Source organism: Heterodontus francisci, chromosome 20, assembly GCF_036365525.1.
Source record: "Heterodontus francisci isolate sHetFra1 chromosome 20, sHetFra1.hap1, whole genome shotgun sequence".
NCBI classification, from domain to species: domain Eukaryota; kingdom Metazoa; phylum Chordata; class Chondrichthyes; order Heterodontiformes; family Heterodontidae; genus Heterodontus; species Heterodontus francisci.
The window spans coordinates 89,947,896-89,969,397 of NC_090390.1; the positions used below are offsets into that span (position 1 = coordinate 89,947,896).

Consider the following 21,502-nt stretch of genomic DNA (forward strand, 5'->3'; position numbering starts at 1 on the left):
GGAGCACTGGTGATGTCGAGTGAGGAAATGATCAGGCCTGGTTGTGATGCCACCTCTAATGAAATGGCCGACTGACATTCAGAGTCTGGGTGGCACCAACTGTACCGCAGCATGGGTCAGTGCCCACTGGCCTGTACCCCAACACGGATCAGTGCCCACTGGCCTGTACCCCAACACGGATCAGTGCCCACTGGCCTGTACCCCAACACGAACCGGTGCCCACTGGCGTGTACCCCAACACTGGTCAGTGCCCACTGGCCTGTACCCCAACACGGATCGGTGCCCACTGGCCTGTACCGCAACACGGATCGGTGCCCACTGACCTGTACCCCAACACGGATCGGTGCCCACTGGCCTGTACCCCAACACGGATCAGTGCCCACTGGCCTGTACCCCAACACGGATCGGTGCCCACTGGCCTGTACCCCAACACGGATCGGTGCCCACTGGCCTGTACCCCAACACGGATCGGTGCCCACTGACCTGTCCCCCAACACTGGTCAGTGCCCACTGGCCTGTACCCCAACACTGGTCAGTGCCCACTGACCTGTACCCCAACACGAACCGGTGCCCACTGGCCTGTACCCCAACACGGATCAGTGCCCACTGGCCTGTACCCCAACACGGATCGGTGCCCACTGGCCTGTACCCCAACACGGATCGGTGCCCACTGACCTGTCCCCCAACACTGGTCAGTGCCCACTGGCCTGTACCCCAACACTGGTCAGTGCCCACTGGCCTGTACCCCAACACGGATCGGTGCCCACTGGCCTGTACCCCAACACGGATCGGTGCCCACTGACCTGTACCCCAACATTGGTCAGTGCCCACTGGCCTGTACCCCAACACGGATCGGTGCCCACTGGCCTGTACCCCAACACGGATCGGTGCCCACTGGCCTGTACCCCAACACGGATCGGTGCCCACTGGCCTGTACCCCAACACTGGTCGGTGCCCACTGGCCTGTACCCCAACACGGATCGGTGCCCACTGGCCTGTACCCCAACACGGATCGGTGCCCACTGACCTGTACCCCAACACTGGTCAGTGCCCACTGGCCTGTACCCCAACACGGTTCGGTGCCCACTGACCTGTACCCCAACACGGATCGGTGCCCACTGGCATGTACCCCAACACGGATCGGTGCCCACTGGCATGTACCCCAACACGGATCCGTGCCCACTGACGTGTACCCCAACACAGGTCGGTGCCCACTGGCCTGTACCCCAACACAGGTCGGTGCCCACTGACCTGTACCCCAACACAGGTCGGTGCCCACTGGCGTGTACCCCAACACGGATCGGTGCCCACTGGTGTGTACCCCAACACGGATCAGTGCCCACTGGCGTGTACCCCAACAGGGATCGGTGCCCACTGGCCTGTACCCCAACACAGGTCGGTGCCCGCTGGCCTGTACCCCAACACGAATCAGTGCCCACGTGCCTGCACCCCAACATGGGTTGGTGCCCATGGCCTGTACCCCAACACTGCTAAGTGATTTCAAGTGAGGGGGAAGAAAACTGGAGAGAAAATAAAAGATTAATGGATTGAGTGATGGGGGGGGGGGGTGGTCAGGGGGTAGTGGATTGTTGGGGTCAGGAGGTTGGGATCATGTGGGGGGGTCAGAGGGATGGGGTCTTCTGGGGGGGGGTCAGAGGGATGGGGTCTTCTGGGGGGGTCAGAGGGTTGGGGTCTTCTGGGGGGGTCAGAGGGATGGGGTCATTTGGGGGGGGGTCAGAGGGCTGGGGCCATGAGGTGGTCAGAGGGATGGGGTCATGTGGGGGGGGTCAGAGGGATGGGTTCATGTGGGGGGGGGGTCAGAGGGATGGGTTCATGTCGGGGGGGGTCAGAGGGATAGGGTCTTCTGGGGGGTTCAGAGGGTTGGGGTCTTCTGGGGGGGTCAGAGGTATGGGGTCATTTGGTGGTCAGAGGGATGGGGTCATTTGGTGGTCAGAGGGATGGGGTCATGTGGGGGGGTCAGAGGGTTGGGGTCTTCTGGGGGGGTCAGAGGGATGGGGTCATTTGGTGGTCAGAGGGATGGGGTCATGTGGGAGGGTCAGAGGGTTGGGGTCTTCTGGGGGGGGTCAGAGGGATGGGGTCATGTGGGGGGGTCAGAGGGATGGGGTCATGTAGTGGTCAGAGGGATGGGGTCATGTGGGGGGGGTCAGAGGGATGGTGTCATGTGGGGGGGTCAGAGGAATGGTGTCATGTGGGGGGGTCAGAGGAATGGTGTCATGTGGGGGGGTCAGAGAGATGGGGTCATGTGGGGGGGGTCAGAGAGATGGGGTCATGGGGGGTCAGAGGGATGGGGTCATGTGGGGGGTGTCAGAGAGATGGGGTCATGTGGGGGGGGTCAGAGGGATAGGGTCATGTGGTGGTCAGAGGGTTGTTGACTATGGAGGTCAGACTCTAGCCAGTTGTACTGTTCTCAGACAGATGTCTTTTTTCCAGGTTCAGGGGTCGGTGCAGGTGTGAGAGGACCTCCAGGACCCCCTGGTCCACCAGGGGCAATATCGAGTGCTGATCTGACTCTCTATCTGAAAAGTAAGTGCGGAGATGCCTGGGAGTGAGTTCCAGGGACTCAGGGTTTTGCACTCTGCTAGCTGAAGGTGGGATGAATGGATTCGACATTCTGCAGGGAATCGAGTCTGGAGTGAGGCCCTGTACAAATCTCCGGGTGTACAAATATCGCCCAGTCTTAATGATCAAGTGGGAGTGGCGATATCGGAAGGGCTTGCCATAATCTTCCAATATTCCCTGGATACGAGGGAAGTGCAGAGGACTGGAGAGTGGCAAATGTTACACCCTTATTCAAGAAAGGGTGTAAGGACAGTCCTAGCAACTAGAGGAACATAGGAAGATAGGAACAGGAGTAGGCCATTTAGCCCCTCGAGCCTGTCCCGCCATTCAATGAGATCATGGCTGATCCGCGTCCTAACTCCATATACCTGCCTTTGTCCCATATCCCTGAATATCATTGCTTAACAAAAATCTATCTATCTCAGATTTAAAATTAACAACTGTTCTAGCTTCAACTGCTGTTTGTGGGAGTGAGTTCCAAACCTCTACCACCCTTTGCGTGAAGAAATGCTTCCTCATATCTCTCCTGAGCGGTCTGCTACTAATTTTTAGACTATGCCCCCTCGTTTTAGAATCTCCAACCAGTGGAAATAGTTTATCTTTATCTAGCCTGTCTTTTCCTGTTAATATCTTGAAGACTTTGATCAGATCACCCCTTAACCTTCTAAATTCTAGCAAAAACAGGCCTAATTTGGGTAATCTCTCCTCGTAATTTCACAGAATCACAGAATAATACAGTGCAGAAGTGGCCCTTCGGCCCATCGAGTCTGCACTGATGCATTAAAACACCTGACCTGTCTACCTAATCCCATTTGCCAGCACTTGGCCCATAGCCTTGAATGTTATGACGTGCCAAGTGCTCATCCAGGTACTTTTTAAAGGATGTGAGGCAACTTGCCTCTACCACCCTCCCAGGCAGGGCATTCCAGACCATCACCACCCTCTGGGTAAAAAGGTTCTTTCTCAAATCCCCCTTATACATCCTGCCCCTCACCTTAAACTTGTGTCCCCTCGTAACTGACCCTTCAACTAAGGGGAACAGCTGCTCCCTATCCACCCTGTCCATGCCCCTCATAATCTTGTACACCTCGATCAGGTCACCCCTCAGTCTTCTCTGCTCCAGCGAAAACAACCCAAGCCTATCCAACCTCTCTTCATAGCTTAAATGTTCCATCCTAGGCAACATCCTGGTGAATCGCCTCTGCACCCCCTCCAATGCAATCACATCCTTCCTATAATGTGGTGACCAGAATTGCACACAGTACTCCAGCTGTGGCCTTACCAAAGTTCTATACAACTCCAACATGACCTTCCTGCTTTTGTAATCTATGCCTCGATTGATAAAGGCAAGTGTCCCATATGCCTTTTTCACCACCCTATTAACCTGCCCTTCTGCCTTCAGAGATCTATGGACAAACACGCCAAGATCCCTTTGTTCTTCGGAACTTCCCAGTGTCAGGTCATTCATTGAGTACTTCCGTGTCACATTACTCCTTCCAAAGTGTATCACCTCACACTTTTCAACGTTAAATTCCATCTGCCACTTTTCTGCCCATTTGACCATCCCGTCTATATCTTCCTGTAACCTAAGACACTCCACCTCACTGTTAACCACTCAGCCAATCTTTGTGTCATCCGCGAACTTACTGATCCTACCCCCCACATAGTCATCTATGTCGTTTATATAAATGACAAACAATAGGGGACCCAGCACAGATCCCTGTGGTACGCCACTGGACACTGGCTTCCAGTCACTAAAACAGCCGTCTATCATCACTCTCTGTCTCCTACAGCTAAGCCAATTTTGAATCCACCTTATCAAGTTACCCTGTATCCCATGTGCATTTGCTTTCTTGATAAGTCTCCCATGTGGGACCTTGTACCCCTGTAGTCCAGGTATCATTCTTGTAAACCTACGTTGCACTCCCTTCAAGGTCACTATATCCTTCCTAAGGTGTGGTACCCAGAACTGCTCACAGTACTCCAAGTGGGGTCTAACCAGGGTTTTGTACAGCTGCAGCATAACCTCTGTGTCTTTATACTCCAATCCTCTAGATATAAAGGCTAGCATTCCATTAGCCTTTTTGATTATTTTCTGCACTTGCTCGTGGCATTTTAAAGATCTATGCACCTGAACCCCCAAGTCTCTTTGGACATCCACTGTACTTAACCTCTTCCCTTTTAGAAAGTACCCTGCTCTATCCTTTTTTGGTCCAAAATGGATAATCTCACGCTTGCTGTCGTCCAGTTAGTTTAATATCAGTAAGGTTTTAGAAACAATAACCAGGGAAAATATCAACAGACACTTAGAGAGGTTTGAGTTAATTAAGGATTGCCAGCACGGATTTGTAAAAGGCAGATCATACTTCACTAATCAAATTGAATTTTTTGATGAAGTAACAGAAGGTTGATGAAGGTAATGCAGTGGATGTTGTTCATGTGGATTTTAAGAAAGCATTTGATAAGGTACCACATAAAAGCTGATTAACAAAATTGATGCTCATGGAATAGGAGGGTCAGTGTCCAATTGGATTTAAAAAATGGCTTAAGGACAGAAAACAGAGAGTCATTGTAAATGGTTATTTTTCAGACTGGAGGATGGTAGACAGCGGTGTTCCCCAAGGTTCAGTGCTAAGACCACTACTTTTTTGCTATGACGTGGATCTTGGAATACAGAGTAGAATCTCAAAATTTGCTGACGACACCAAACTTGGAGGTGAAGCAAACAGTGAGGATGATATGAACCACTTGCAACAGGACATAGACAGGCTGGTAGAATGGGCAGAGAGGTGGCAGATGGAGTTTAATACTGACAAGTGTGAGGTGATGCATTTTGGCAGAAGGAATAGGGAGAGGCAATATATACTTAATGGCACAGTTCTAAAGTGTGTGCAGGAACAGAGGGACCTGGGGGTGCATGTGCATCGATCTTTGAAGGTAACAGGACATATTGAGAGAATGGTTAGTAAAGCATATGGGATCTTGGACTTCATAAATAGAGGCATTGAGTACAAAAGCAGGAAAGTTATGCTGAACCATTATAAATCTCTGGTTAGGCCCCAACTGGAACATTGTGTCCAGTTCGGGTCACCACACATTAGGAAGGATGTGAGGATCAAAGAACAAAGAACAGTACAGCACAGGAACAGGCCATTCGGCCCTCCAAGCCTCCGCCAATCTTGATGCCTGTCTAAACTAAAACCTTCTGCACTTCCGGAGTCCGTATCCCTCTATTCCCTTCCTATTCATGTATTTGTCAAGATGCCTCTTAAACGTCGCTATCGTACCTGCTTCCACCACCTCCTTCGGCAGCAAGTTCCAGGCACTCGCCACCCTCTGTGTCAAGAACTTGCCTCGCACATCCCCTCTAAACTTTGCCCCTTGCACCTTAAACCAATGTCCCCTAGTAACTGACCCTTCCACCCGAGGAAAAAGCTTCTGACTATCCACTCTGTCCATGCCACTCATAACTTTGTAAACCTCTATCATGTCGCCCCTCCACCTCCGTCGTTCCAGTGAAAACAATCCGAGTTTATCCAACCTCTCCTCATAGCTAATGCCCTCCAGACCAGGCAACATCCTGGTAAACCTCTTCTGTACCCTCTCCAAAGCCTCCACATCCTTCTGGTAGTGTGGCGACCAGAATTACACGCAATATTCTAAGTGTGGCCTAACTAAGGTTCTGTACAGCTGCAGCATGACTTGCCAATTTTTATACTCTATGCCCTGACCAATGAAGGCAAGCATATCGTATGCCTTCTTGACTACCTTATCCACCTGCGTTGCCACTTTCAGTGACCTGTGGACCTGTACACCCAGTTTCTGCCATTTACTGTATACCTCCCACCTGCATTAGACCTTCCAAAATGCATTACCTCACACTTGTCCGGATTAAACTCCATCTGCCATTTCTCCGCCCAAGTCTCCAACCGATCTATATCCTGCTGTATCCTCTGACAATCCTCATCACTATCCGCAACTCCACCAACCTTTGTGTCGTCCGCAAACTTACTAATCAGACCAGCTACATTTTCCTCCAAATCATTTATATATACTACAAACAGCAAAGGTCCCAGCACTGATCCCTGCGGAACACCACTAGTCACATCCCTCCATTCAGAAAAGCACCCTTCCACTGTTACCCTCTGTCTTCTGTGACCGAGCCAGTTCTGTATCCATCTTGCCAGCTCACCTCTGATCCCGTGTGACTTCACCTTTTGTACCAGTCTGCCATGAGGGACCTTGTCAAAGGCTTTACTGAAGTCCATATAGACAACATCCACCGCCCTTCCCTCATCAATCATCTTTGTCACTTCCTCAAAAAAAACTCCTTGATCCTTGAGAGGGGGCAGAGGAGATTTACCGGAATGGTTCCAGGGATGGAGGATTTTAGTTACAAGGTTAGGTTGGAAAATCTGGGATTGTTCCCCCTGGAGCAAAGGAGATTGAAGGGAGATTTGGTAGAAGTGTACAAGATTATGACAGGCTTAAATAAGTTAGACAATGAAAAACTGTTCCCATTAACAAATGGTACAAGGACTAGGGGTTTTTACACAGCCGGTGGTAATGACCTGGAACTCACTGTCACAAGGTGGTGGAAGTGGAGACAATCACTGACTTCAAGAGGAAGTTGGATGACCACCTGAGAGAAATAGACTTGCAGGGCTACGGGGATCGAGCCGGGGAGTGGGACTGACAGCATAACTCCCCGGAGCGCCGGCATGGACTTGATGGGCTGAATGGCCTCCTTCTGTGCCATAAAAGACTCTGTCAGCACAGATCCTGTGTTGCTGCTTAGTAACTCTGACCGACTGGATTGCTGTACAGAGAGCAGGCGTGAACTCAATGGACTGAATTACCTCCTTCATTGCTGTAATGACTCTATCGCAGCTGGAGGGAGCTTTACTCTGTATCTAACCCGTACTGGACCTGTCCTGGGAGTGTTTGATGGGGACAGTGTAGAGGGAGCTTTACTCTGTATCGAATCCCGTACTGTACCTGTCCTGGGAGTGTTTGATGGGGACAGTGTAGAGGGAGCTTTTCTCTGTATCTAACCCCATTTTTTTTTTAGAGGGAGCTTCACTCTGTATCTAACCCCGTTTTTTTTTATATTTTATGTCGAGGGGGCCTTTATTCCTCAGGCCCCCTTTATATACACACTTATATTTTTAAAATAACTTTATTAAAACCAGATAAATAAACAAAAAAAACTCAAATTAAAATGCCATTCTCGGCGTCGACGATGCACTCCAGTCCCTGCGGTGCCCACCGGTCGCGGAAGGCCTCAAGCGTACCGGCGGACACCGCATGCTCCTTTTCCAGGGACACCCGGGCGCGAACGTAACCGCGGAAGAGGGGCAGGCAATCGGGGAGGACGGACCCCCCGACGGCCCGCAACCTGGACCTGTGAATTGCCACCTTGGCCAGGCCCAGGAGCAGACCGACGAGGAGATCCTCCTCCCGGCCCGAGCCCCTCCGCACCGGGTGCCCAAAGATCAGGAGCGTGGGACTGAAGTGCAGCCAGAATTTGAGGAGCAGCCCCTTCAGATACTCAAATAGGGGCTGCAACCTCGCACACTCCATATAAATGTGGAACACGGACTCGTCCAGGCCGCAGAAAGTACAGCTGGCCTGGGAGTCCGTGAACCTACTTAAAAGCCTATTGCACGGGACTGCTCTGTGCAGCACCCTCCACCCCAGGTCCCCGATGTAAAGGGGGAAGACTCCCGCGTAGAGAGACCTCCATCGGGGTTTCCCCTCGCCGCCAGATGGCAACGCGGACCGCCAGGGCGTGTCGTGCCGGCTGACGAGGGCGAGGAAGTGGAGTGTGCAGGAGCAGCCCGTACAGGAAACCCCTCCGCGCCGATTGGAATGGCACGGAGGGCATTTCCGAGAGGCGGCTCGGGTTGTGCGGGACCGGCTCCCGAGGAGGGTTTCGGGGCCTGGGTCCGATGAGCAGTTCCGGCCGAGCGGGGGTCAGCTCGGCCGGGATCGCTCCGCACTCCCGAACCCCCTCGCTACCCGCAGTGAGGGGCGTCCCGGGGGTTTCGGCTACTCCTCCGCCCGCCGGACCGTCCCCGGAGTCGGCCGCCCGGACAGCCGAGGCGCTCTCCTCCGCCGGCGGGGGAGCGCCCTGACTGGAGGCGTGTCGTCTTGAAGGCAGTGACACTGGCGGAAAAAATACGTCGCCAGCGCACACCATCTGGGAGGACGCTCGACGTACAGGTATCTCTGCAGGGTCCGAAGGCGGAGAGTCGCAGCCTGGGTGCGGACGCACACCAGCGACTGACCGCCCTCCTCGATCGGGAGACTCAGGACCGCGGCAGAGACCCAGTGTTTCCTCTTGCCCCAGAAGAAATCGACGAGTTTCTTCTGGATCTTGGTGGCAAATACAGGGGGCGGGGCCAAAGTGACCAACCGGTACCACAGCATGGAGGCCACCAGTTGGTTTATGACCAACGCTCGGCCCCTGTAGGAAAGCACTCGGAGCAGTCCTGTCCAGCGCCCCAGCCGAGCGGTGACTTTCGCCTCCAACTCCTGCCAGTTTGCCGGCCAGGCTTCCTCAGCGGGGCTAAGGTGGACTACCAGATAGAGGAGGCGCGTGGTGCTCCACGCAAAAGGTGTCATCTCCTCCGGCAGGGAGTCCACCCGCCACTGACCAACCAGGAGTCCGGAACATTTCTCCCAATTGATCCTCGCGGAGGACGCGGCAGAAAAGGTCTGCTGGCAGTCGCGCATCCTCCGCAAGTCAACGGGATCTGTGATTGCGAGGAGCACGTCGTCGGCGTAAGCCGAGAGGACGACCCGCATGGCCGGCTCGCGCAGAGCCAATCCCGTCAACCTCCTGCGAAGCAGGCACAGGAAGGGCTCCACGCAGATGGTATACAATTGGCCGGACATGGGGCACCCCTGACGCACTCCTCTCCCAAATCGAAGGGGTGCCGTCAAGGACCCGTTAACCTTGATTAGACACTCTGCGGCGGCGTATAAAAGTCGGACCCGGGCCACGAAATGCGGCCCGAGTCCGAAAGCGCGCAGAGTCCCGAAAAGGTAATCGTGATCCACCCTGTCGAACGCCTTCTCCTGATCGAGGGAGAGAAAGGCGACCGACTGACCAGTCCTCTGGGAAAGATGGATCAGGTCCCGGACCAGGTGGATGTTGTCCTGGATGGACCGGCCCGGGACCGTGCAGTACTGGTCGGGGTGGATCATGTGGGCCAGCACGGAGCCCAGGCGGGTAGACATAGCCCGGGCAAAGATCTTATAATCCGTGCTGGGAGGGAGACCGGACGCCAGTTTTTAAGCAGGCGGAGATCGCCCCTCTTCGGCAGCAGGACGATGACTGCCCTGCGCCACGAGAGGGGCATCTCCCCGGTCGCCAGGCTTTCCCCCAGGACCCGCGCGTAATCGTCCCCCAGGAAGTCCCAGAACGCCCTGAGGAACTCCACGGTCAACCCATCCAGCCCTGGGGATTTGCCCCTCGAGAGCTGGTGGAGGGCGCCAGTCAGCTCCGCCAACGTGAGCGGAGCCTCCAATCCTTCGGTGCCCTCCGGGCTGACCTGCGGCAGGTCCTCCCACAAAACTCTGCGCGCATCCTCGCTGGACGGATCCGGAGAGAACAACGCACTGTAATACGTCCGGACCAGGAGGCCCATTCCCTCCGGATCCGTGATGGAGGATCCGTCATCGGCCAGCAGCTCAACGAGCTGCTTACGGACCCCCCGCCATTTTTCCAGCGAGTAGAAGAAGGGTGAGGCGCGGTCCAAATCTTCCAGGATCTGGATCCGCGACCTCACGTACGCGCCTCGGGACCCTATGAGCTGCAGGTTCCTCAGCGCGCCCTTCTTCTCTTTGTACGCCTGCCACAGGGCCGGGTCCGCGACGGCATGACCGAGGCGGGATTCCAAGTCGAGCACCTCCCTCTCAAGGCGCCCGATCTCGGCTTCCCGCCTTTTGGTCGACCCCTTCGCGTACTCCTGACAGAAGACGCGGATGTGAGTCTTGCCCACATCCCACCATAGCCTCAAGGAGGGGAAGCCCCCCTGCTTCCTTCTCCAGTCGGCCCAGAATCGACAGAACGAGTCCCGAAATCGCACGTCCTCCAGCAGCCGGTTGTTAAAGTGCCAGTACGCGGACCCCGCCCGCGTGCGGAGCGGAGTGAACTCCGGCCACACCAGGCGGTGGTCCGAGCACGGCACCAGCCGCATGGAGGCCGCCGAAACGCGGGAGACGTACGCCTGCGAAATGTAGAGGCGGTCGATTCGCGACCCCCCTCCTCCAGACCTCCACGTGAAGGCGCTGGAGTCGGGATGGAGATTCCGCCAGACGTCCACCAAGTTAAGGGAGCTGATCAGTCCCCTCAACTTCTCCACCGACGCTTGGCCGCGCTGGGGACCGGAATGATCCCCCACCTCGAGGGTGCAGTTAAAATCCCCCCCGAGGATGATGCACTCGCCGCTATCGATGGAGCTCAAGAGAGCGGACACTTCTTCAAAGAAGCGCGCTTGCAAAGCGCCGGGCCTGGGCGCGTACACGTTCACAAAGTGGAGCGGCACGCTACCCAGGCGAACGGCGAGGTGGAGCAAGCGGCCCGGCACTAGCTCCTTGAACCCCAAGATCTCCGGCTGAAAAGTCGGGGCCAACAAGATAGCCACCCCACTAGAAATAGGGGTGAGGTGACTCATGTAGACCCCACCCTGCCACCTCAGGAGCCAGGTGGCTTCGTCTCCCGGAACGGTGTGGGTTTCCTGCAGAAAGCTCACCGCGTATCTCCCTTCCCTAAGGACTGAGAGATTGTGAAATCTGCGGTGAGCCCCTCTGCTGCCGTTGATGTTGAGGCTGGCTATGGTTATCTTCATGTCAAAGGTACTTAAAACCCGTCACCAACACCTCACTGTGAGGAGGGAGTGGAAGTGCACCTGGCCCTCCACTCCCCCAGCAACCCATTGAGGAACACATTAAAACGGCGCCTCTCAACCAGTTTCACGTCCGCGCGCTTGCCCGCTATCTTAAGGGCGGCACGGACGGACTGGATGATCAGCGCCAGATTCGACCAACGGTCGAGGGCCAGCTGAAGTTTATTGCGGCAACCTCTGCAAGCCGCGAGGAAATCCCGGAGTTCCGCCGTGGGGATGAGAGGAGATTCGGTGGGAGGCACGAGGGACTCCACCACCTCACTGGCGATGGAATCAAGATCATCCTCCGTGCCCCGCACCGAATCCCCATCCTCCTCCGGGTCATCACCACCAGCGGCCGACACATCCACCACACACTGTGGGGCGGACGTCCCGGCTGCGCCAGCTGGTCCCGCCTCCGTCACGATCCCACCCCCAGGATCGATGGCGGAGGAGTCCTCTCTGGGTTCTATTGTGAAACTGGAGCCTGTCGGCACCAGCGGTTCAGGACCCCACTCCACCTCCATCCCCAGGCCAATGAGTGGTCCAGGGGAGACAGAAGTTCCGGACTCCGGGAAACCAGCCGGAGCCGAGACTGGAGGCGGCGAGAGGAGGCCATCTCCCGCTCCGCCAGCACCCACAGGCCCAGCAGATGGGGCAGCATTCTCAGTTATAACTGGGTCGGGTGTCTCCTGGTTGGTGGTGGACTCCGGCTGGGAGGCCCGACCCTCTGGGGCCTCGCCCTCCCCTTCATTCAGGGCACCCGACCCAGTAGCAGTGGCGGAATGGGCGGTTTCCCCAGGCTCCCCCACCACAAGCAGGGCCCCACTTACTCCTTCAGGAGGGGCCTCCCCTCCCCTCCATCCTGAGGAATAGGGAGCACCTGCCCGGACTTTGCAGCCTTGGTGGTGGCGGTAGGGGGAACCTGAGGACCAGAAACAGGAGGCAGCTCCCCTCCAACAGATGGGCCCTGCACCTCAGGTCCCTGTGTTATTTCTGTGGAGGGGTGCCTTCTCCTCTTTTTCGCACTTGGGCGCGGAGACTCAGAGACCTCCATGTCATCAGAGGCCTCCGCCTCCGCACCCTTTTTAGTCACCCTGGGCCTGAGCCCAGCCCTGGGACAGGTGGATTCCATGGGAATGGGCTTTGGGCTGAGCTCAGGCTCGGGTTGAGTCAAAGTGTCCAGGGGACGCGCCTCACGATGTTTCTTTTTTCCCCGCGTCTTCCTTCCGCTCGGACGGACGCTCCCCTCCCCACCAGAGGCCGTGAAAACCACAGCCTCCGGAACCGACTGAGCGGTGTCTGTTGGATGTGCGGGGGGAGTGGGAGGAGGTGCTGTGGAACCCCTCTGGGCCGCCGAGGTGGAGCTGGCGGCCGGGAGGTTGGGGCAGTTCTTACGAACATGCCCCACCCCCTTGCAGACGTGGCACCGCGCCCCGTCCGAGGTCCAAAAGACGCGGTAGGCCGTCCCCTGGAACTCCACATAAAATTGGCCCTCCGTGTCCTCCTCCCGCGCCAGCTGCATAAATAACTGGCGGCGGAAGGAGTAGACATGTTGGAGGCTGTGCTCCCGAAGACCAAGCCGGACTGGGGTGATCCCCGACCTCACCTCCCCCAGATGGTGCAGGTGGGGGAGGAGGAGCTCACTGGGAATGAAGGGTGGGACGTTGGACAACATTATCCGATGCGCAGTGGCCCCCAGAGGGTCCACTGGCAGGAAGGTCCCCCCCACAGTGAGCCCTTTACTCAGGGCCAGGGACACCGCCCGCTCGGTCTTCAAAAAGAACACAGCCTTTCCATACATCTTTGAGGCCGCAACAATGGCCGAGGGGCCGACAACCACGGTCATTGCCTTAACGCAGGCCTCAATAGACATGTTGGGGTGGGGATAGCTCTTCACCCCATGGCTGCATGTCAATAATTTAAAGGGTGACGGGGCCACGTGGGCAGCCACAGAAGCTGCAGCTGCGTAGGTAGTAGAGGGCCCCGCCACCGGTGATGAAGGGCTTGCCATGGGTCTAAGAGCTAAACCCACCCCAAATTGTGGACTTGCACACTAAATAACAGCGATTCACAGAAAAATTTGAAAAGACAAACAAACAAACAACAGGTTCGTGGAGAGGCTGAGGTAAGAGAGGAGAGGCAAAGGCAGGCTGGAAGGGATGACTTGCTTTCTGGAGGTGGTGCTCGCAGTACACTTAAAACAAACAGTCTTTGAAGTTGGTCTTCTGGTTGGGGGAGTCGTCTTCACCTGGGTCAGCTGAAGCTGCCCAGGCACTATCTATCCCCTTCCGTCTGTTTAGCTGGGCAGCTTCAGCTGACCCAGGCTTGGCAAATGGGGTGGGGAGGGAGCTTCCCTGTGTGCTTTTGCAGCAGCACAGATTCCTGTTGAATTGGCAGCCCCACCCCTTGTTGTTCCAGCCACTTGTTCCTCCCCCAACAGTCCAAAGTAAATTACTGGTGTTCAGCACCCACCTCCAGACAAAGCCTTGTTTCCAAAAAATGTCTCTTTCTTCTCTTTAATGGAGACTGTTGTTGGAGTTTTCCTCTGCTTGTTGGTAGCTGCTCTCCCTTGCTCAGTGCAGCTCCTCTCTCCACCTCTGCAACCTCCAACTGCCACCAGCACTCTCAGCTGCACCTCGTTGAGGCTCTCAACACTCAGACTCCCAAATCAGAGAGCAGCCAATCCCTGTGCTGTACCTGTTCCTGGGAGTTTTTGATGGGACAGTGTAGAGGGAGCTTTTCTCTGTATCTAACCCCATGCTGTACCTGTTCCTGGGAGTGTTTGATGGGGACAGTCTAGAGGGAGTTTACTCTGTATCTAACTCCGTGCTGTACCTGTCCTGGGAGTGTTTGATGGGGACAGTCTAGAGGGAGTTTATTCTGTATCTAACCCCCCATTTTTTTTTTTTTTGTCGAGGGAGCTTTACTCTGTATCTAACCCGTTTTAAAAAAAAATAAATTTATTAAAACCAGATAAATAAACAAAAAACTCAAATTAAAATGCCATTCTCGGCGTTGACAATGCACTCCAGTCCCTGCGGTGCCCACCAGTCACGGAAGGCCTCAAGCGTACCGGCAGACACCGCATGCTCCTTTTCCAGGGACACCCGGGAGCGAACGTAACCGCGGAAGAGGGGCAGGCAATCGGGGAGGACGGACCCCCCGACGGCCTGCAACCTGGACCTGTGAATTGCCACCTTGGCCAGGCCCAGGAGCAGACCGACGAGGAGATCCTCCTCCCGGCCCAAGCCCCTCCGCACCGGGTGCCCAAAGCTCAGGAGCGTGGGACTGAAGTGCAGCCAGAATTTGAGGAGCAGCCCCTTCAGATACTCAGTTTGTATCTAACCCGTGCTGTACCTGTCCTGGGAGTGTTTGATGGGGACTGTGTGGAGGGAGCTTTACTCTGTATCTAACCCCGTGCTGTACCTGTCCTGGGAGTGTTTGATGGGGACAGTGTCGAAAGAGCTTTACTCTGTATCTAACCCGTGCTGTACCTGTCGTGGGAGTGTTTGATGGGACAGTGTAGAGGGAGCTTTACTCTGTATCTAATCCCGTTTTTTTTTTTTTTGTACTGTACCTGTCCTGGGGAGTGTTTGATGGGGACAGTGTAAAGGGAGCTTTACTCTGTATCTAACCCCCGTGCTGTACCTGTCCTGGGAGTGTTTGATGGGACAGTGTAGAGGGAGCTTTACTCTGTATCTAACCCCCGTGCTGTACCTGTCCTGGGAGTATTTGTTGGGGACAGTGATGGGGCTGATGGTGTGTAGGGAGTGCAGCGGGTGATATTTGGGAGTGTGACAAAATAACACTGCCATCCCCTGACTGCTTGGTCTCTGTGTCCTACAGATGAGGATGTCCAGCGATACCTCCGTGGTCCCCAGGGACCTCCCGGAGCCCCAGGACCACGAGGGAATGGGATGAGTCGGTCGGAGTTGGAGGCTTACATCACTGACTACACCAGAAGTAATTCACAAACTCTGAGTCTGTCATAAAGTCACAGCTGCCTTTGTACACTGAGTGTATACTGAGTGAGTCTGTGTGTACGCGCTGAGTGTGGGTCTGTGTGTACGCGCTGAGTGTGGGTCTGTGTGTACGCGCTGAGTGTGGGTCTGTGTGTACGCGCTGAGTGTGGGTCTGTGTGTACGCGCTGAGTGTGGGTCTGTGTGTACGCGCTGAGTGTGGGTCTGTGTGAACGCGCTGAGTGTGGGTCTGTGTGAACGCGCTGAGTGTGGGTCTGTGTGAACGCGCTGAGTGTGGGTCTGGAGTGTGTAGTAAGTGTTGCAAAGTGGCAGCTGGCGGAGTGAGATACCCCGGGTAGGGTATTGGGATGTGGCAGTATCCCCCTGTGTTTCAGGCCAGTGAGTGGAACCCGTTGTCTCCCAGTTTGCTTCAGCAAGTGAGTGCAGATTGTAAGAGGCTCGTTGAGAGTTTGTCTGGAACTCATGGGGATAGTGCGATGAGGCTGGACTCTCAGTCTCAGATTCAGCAGCTGGCAATGCGAATGCAGCAGCCCAAACTGTTCCCCAATGGCCCTTACACCCAGGGTGTTAACCCTCACACTCAGATCCACATTCCCGGGGACAGGGTATTAATCCCCACACTCAGATCCACATTCCCGGGGACAGGGTATTAATCCCCACACTCAGATCCACATTCCCGGGGACAGGGTATTAATCCCCACACTCAGATCCACATTCCCGGGGACAGGGTATTAATCCCCACACTCAGATCCACATTCCCGGGGACAGGGTATTAATCCCCACACTCAGATCCACATTCCCAGGGACAGGGTATTAATCCCCACACTCAGATCCACATTCCCAGGGAGAGGGTATTAATCCTCACACTCAGATCCACATTCCCGGGGACAGGGTATTCATCCTCACACTCAGTTCGACATTCCCGGGAACACGGTATTAATCCTCACACTCAGTTCGACATTCCCGGGAACAGGGTATTAATCCTCACACTCAGATCCACATTCCCGGGGACACGGTATTAATCGTCACACTCTGTTCGACATTCCTGGGAACAGGGTATTAATCCCCACAATCAGTTCGACATTCCCGGGAACAGGGTATTAATCCTCACACTCAGATCCACATTCCCGGGGACACGGTATTAATCCTCACACTCTGTTCGACATTCCTGGGAACAGGGTATTAATCCCCACAATCAGTTCGACATTCCCGGGAACAGGGTATTAATCCTCACACTCAGATCCACATTCCCGGGAACACGGTATTCATCCTCACACTCAGTTCGACATTCCCGGGAACAGGCTTTGCCCATCCAGCAGTCTAGATTGCAGCCACAAGTATTGTTACACATCAGGTCAACCTTATGCTATGTTTGCCATTTGCTCTTTTCTTCCAGGTTGGGTGGCTGGGTCAGGCCGGCCCGGTCCCCCAGGACCCCCCGGTGCTCCTGGCAGCCCAGGATCTATCTCTGTGACGGGTGATCTCAGTGCTATGCTCCAGGGTAAGTAACACCTCGAGTAAACGAGTGCCCAGGTATGGTTTGAGGGAGTTCAGATGAGGACCTCGTGGATCTGTGTTTGTTCAGAGAGACAGGTGCATGCTCTCAGCGGCTTCTTCTCATTGTGCCTGTTAGAAAAACGTGGTTCTATTGGGAGTACACGGGGAGGTGAGCAGGAAACATCGCAAACACAGATTTAGGAGATAAAATAGGATACATGGACTGTTGAAGCTTTCAGTCACATAATTAAAAAGGACAAGCTAAACAATTGAAAATAAAAAGGTAGGTGAATGGAATTGAGATAGAGGGTCAGCCATGATCAAATTGAAAGGCAGAACAGGCTTGAGGGGCTGAATAGCCTCTTCCAGTTCCTATGTTCACAAAATCATAGAATTGTTACAGGGTAGAAGGAGCCCATGCAGCCCATCGTGTCAGCACCAGCTCTCTGAAAGAGCAATTCCCTCATTCCCACTCCCCTGCCTTCTCCCTGTAACCCTGCACATTCTTCCTTTTCATATAACTGTCTAATTCCCTTTTGAATGCTTCAATTGAACCTGCCTCCACCACACTCTCAGGCAGCGCATTTCCAGACCTTAACCACTCACCGTGTGAAAAAGTTTTTCCTCATGTCACTTTTGCTTCTCTTACCAAATACTTTAAATCTGTGCCCTCTCGTTCTCGATCCTTTCATGAGTGGGAACAGTTTCTCCCTATCAACTCTGTCCAGACCCCTCATGATTTTGAATACCTCTATCAAATCACCTCTCAGCCTTCTCTTCTCCAAGGAAAACAGTCCTAACTTCTCCAACCTATCTTCATAACTGAAATTCCTCATCCCTGGAACCATTCTTGTGAATCTTTTCTGTACTCCCTCCAATGCCCTCACGTCTTTCCTCAAGTGCGATGCCCAGAGCTGGACTCAATATTCCAGCTGAGGCCGAACTAGTGTCTTATACAAATTCAACATAACTGCCTTACTCTTGTACTCTATGCCCTATTAATAAAGCCCAGGATATTGTATCCTTTATTGACTGTTCTCTCAACCTGTCCTGCCACCTTCAATGACTTATGAACATATACACCCAGGTCCTTCTGCTCCTGCACTCCCTTTAGAATTGTATCCTTTATTCTATATTGTCTCTCCATGTTCTTCCTACCAAAATGAATTACTTCACATTTCTCTGCATTGAACTTCATCTGCCACCTGTCTGCCCATTCCACCAACTTGTCTATGTCCTTTTGAAGTTCTACACTATCCTCCTCATTGTTCACAATGCTACAAGTTTTGTATTATCTGCAAACTTTGAAATTGTGCCCTGTACACCAAGGATATAAGTCCAGCAGCCCCTCACAGACTGTAGGCTGAATAATCTCCTTTTCTGACTCTGGTTCACAGTAATGGAACTGTTCAGCAAAAAGTCAATTATCAAACCCAGAGGCCTTCTCTTTACCAGTGGACACCCTTCCATCGGCAGCTCAGGTGCTGTTTCTCATTCAGTGCACATTACCTTATATTTATCTACATTAAAATCAATATCCCCCTCCCTACAACCATTCACTGAATTTGCCTTATCCCTTTGTGTTATATTCCCTCCTTTACATTAGCCAAATGGCCACATAGATTGAGATCATTGGCACATTGTAGGTGTCTCAGTGCGAGCACCTATAGAACCCCAAGGATCAGTGACCACCCAGACAGAACACTTTTCTGGATATCTTCATCTTCAGTCTGCAGTCCAGTTTTACATAGAATGTACAGCACAGAAACATTCGGCCCAACTGATCTGTAATGGTGTTTCTCCTCCACATGAGCCTCCTCCCACCCCCTACTTCATCTCACGCTATCACCATATCCTTCTATTCCTCTCTCCCGCCTGTGTTTATCCAGCTTCCCCTTAAATGTATCGATTCTATTCACCTCAACCACTCCCTGTGGCAGTGAGTTCCACATTCTCACCACTCTCTGGGGAAAGCAGATTCTCCTGAATTCCCCATTGGATTTATTAGTCACTGTCTTATATTTATGGCCCCTAGTTTTGGTTTCCCCACAAGTGGAAACATCTCTGTCTACCCTAACAAACACTTTTGTAATTTTAATGAGCTCTATCAGGTCACCCCTCTGCCTTCTATTTTTTCTTAGAGAAAAGAGCCCCTGCCTGTTCAGTTTTTTCTGATGCTTATAACCTCTAAATTTATTGAGCATGCTGGTGATTTTCAAATTCTCTCTGCAGATGAGAATGTTCGGAGATATTTGATGGGACCACAGGGACCGCCAGGACCTCCTGGTCGCCCAGGTTACACAACGGCAGAAGGAGTAACCAATGTACAGCTCGATTACGGAGATATTGCGACCCGTGTCCAAGATTACATGAGGAGTAAGTGTCAGATAGAGAGAGGTTATCCGCTTCACATCTGGGAAAGACAAATCGGAATATTTTGCAAATGGCGAGAGACTTGGAGCTGCAGAGGGTCAAAGGAATTTGGGTTTCCAAGTATAGAATCACTGAAAACTAGTGGATTGGTACAGAAAGCAATGAAAAGGATAATGGAATGTCAGCCTTTATCTCAAATGGGCTGGAATACAAAGGGGAGAAAGTGATGTTACAGCTGTAGAGAACTCTGGTTAGACTCCGTCTGGAGTAACTGTGTTCAGTTCTGGGCTCCACACCTCGGGAAGGAGATATTGCCCTTGGGAGAGGGTGCAGTGCAGAATCTGCAGAATGATCCCGGGATAATAGGGTTAAATTATGAGGACAGGTTACATAGACTGGTTTTGTATTCCCCTGAAGATTAAGGGGTGATCTAATCAAGGTGTTTAAGATGGTTAAAGGATTTGATAAGGTAGATAGAGAGAAACTATTTCCTCTGTTGGGGGGAGTCCAGAATAAGGGGGCAGAACCTTAAAATCAGAGCCAGGCCGTTCAGGGGTGATGTCAGGAAGCAATTCTTTACACAAAGGGGAGTGGAAATCTGGAACTCTCCCAAAAAGCTGATGCTACAGGTCAATTGGAGCTTTTCAGACTGAGTTAAATAGATGTTGGGTAAGGGTATTGAGAGATATGGAGCAAAGATAGGTAAATGGAGTTGAGACACAGATCAGCCATGAGTGATGGTGAAGTGGATTCACTGGCCGTGTTGTGCAGTGCAGCTCATTAGGGTCAGATTTATTTTCTTAACCATCTTGTTGCGAGAACTTTGACATTCACAGTCCTGAGCCTGTTGCTTGATGGTGTGGAGATGACCTACACTAAACCAAACAGTGGCACAGCACCTTTGTAAACCAATGCTCGGTGACAGTGGCGATATTTAGCATATGATTTAATACGTTAACTTTTGTCTCCCTGCCAGGTTCAGGAATGAGTTTTGGGGTCCAAGGACCACCTGGTCCTCCTGGTACACCAGGCACTATGTCCAGCAGTGAACTGAGGGCTCTTCTACAGAGTAAGTTTCACCATCCAGTAATGGAATTAAATGTACACCACCAAACCCCGGCTCCAATCCCCGGCTCCAATCCCCGGCTCCAATCCCCGGCTCCTAACGTCGGCTCCTAACCCCGGCTCCAAACCCCTTCTCCTAACCCCGGCTCCTAACCCCGGCTCCTATCCCCGGCTCCAAACCCCTTCTCCTAACCCCGGCTCCAAACGTTGGCTCCAAACGTTGGCTGCAAACCCCGGCTCCAAACCCCGGCTCCAAACCCCTTCTCCTAACCCCGGCTCCTAACCCCGGCTCCAAACCCCGGCTCCAAACCCCTTCTCCTAACCCCGGTTCCTAACCCCGGCTCCTAACCCCGGCCCCAAACCCCGGCTCCTAACCCCGGCTCCTCCACAACCTTCTGACTCAGAGACACAGACTAATTGATCGGTGGCTGATACTCGACTCATCTAATGCTGACTGTGTGGGAACAGCTTTTCTAACTGTTGTTCTGATTGTGTTTCCTGCTTGTCCTGAACAAACTCTCATTTTATTTGTTTTAGGCTCCGGATTTCGTCAAATGCTCGGACAGCCTGGACCTCCCGGACCACGCGGTCTACCTGGACCAGCTGGACCTCCCGGTCTTGGAGGAGGGAACCTCCGCATTGAAGATGTTGTTTCCTACATTCAAAGTAATTTAATGTCTTATATTTTTAATAAATATTTTCTCTAATTTTTTTTTTTTGAGATACAGCACTGAAACAGGCCCTTCGGCCCACCAAGTCTGTGCCGACCATCAACCACCCATTTATACTAATCCTACATTAATCCCACATCCCCACAATTCCCCTACCACCTACCTATACTAGGGGCAATTTACAATGGCCAATTTATCTATCAACCTGCAAATCTTCGCTGTGGGAGGAAACCAGAGCACCCGGAGGAAACCCACGCAGACACAGGGAGAACTTGCAAACTCCACACAGGCAGTACCCAGAATCGAACCCGGGTCGCTGGAACTGTGAGGCTGCGGTGCTAACCACTGCGCCACTGTGCCACCCAAATTTTGGTCATGATGCCCTCCATGGTTGACCAACCTGCCAACACGCGATGCCCAGAGGTGAAGAATTGGGACT

General features: G+C 53.3%; 1 protein-coding gene across 7 annotated transcripts in view; it reads left to right on the forward strand.

The window, feature by feature from the left end:
• Positions 1–21,502, forward strand: part of col17a1b (collagen, type XVII, alpha 1b) — a 257,562-nt gene that overhangs the window by 209,309 nt on the left and 26,751 nt on the right. For all 7 annotated transcript variants that reach the window (XM_068053211.1, XM_068053209.1, XM_068053212.1 and 4 more), the window contains 6 exons: positions 2,452–2,544; positions 15,324–15,440; positions 16,854–16,958; positions 19,187–19,330; positions 20,304–20,396; positions 20,930–21,058. In XM_068053211.1, coding sequence (XP_067909312.1) covers positions 2,452–2,544; positions 15,324–15,440; positions 16,854–16,958; positions 19,187–19,330; positions 20,304–20,396; positions 20,930–21,058 — 681 coding nt within the window. The remainder of the gene's footprint in view (positions 1–2,451; positions 2,545–15,323; positions 15,441–16,853; positions 16,959–19,186; positions 19,331–20,303; positions 20,397–20,929; positions 21,059–21,502) is intronic.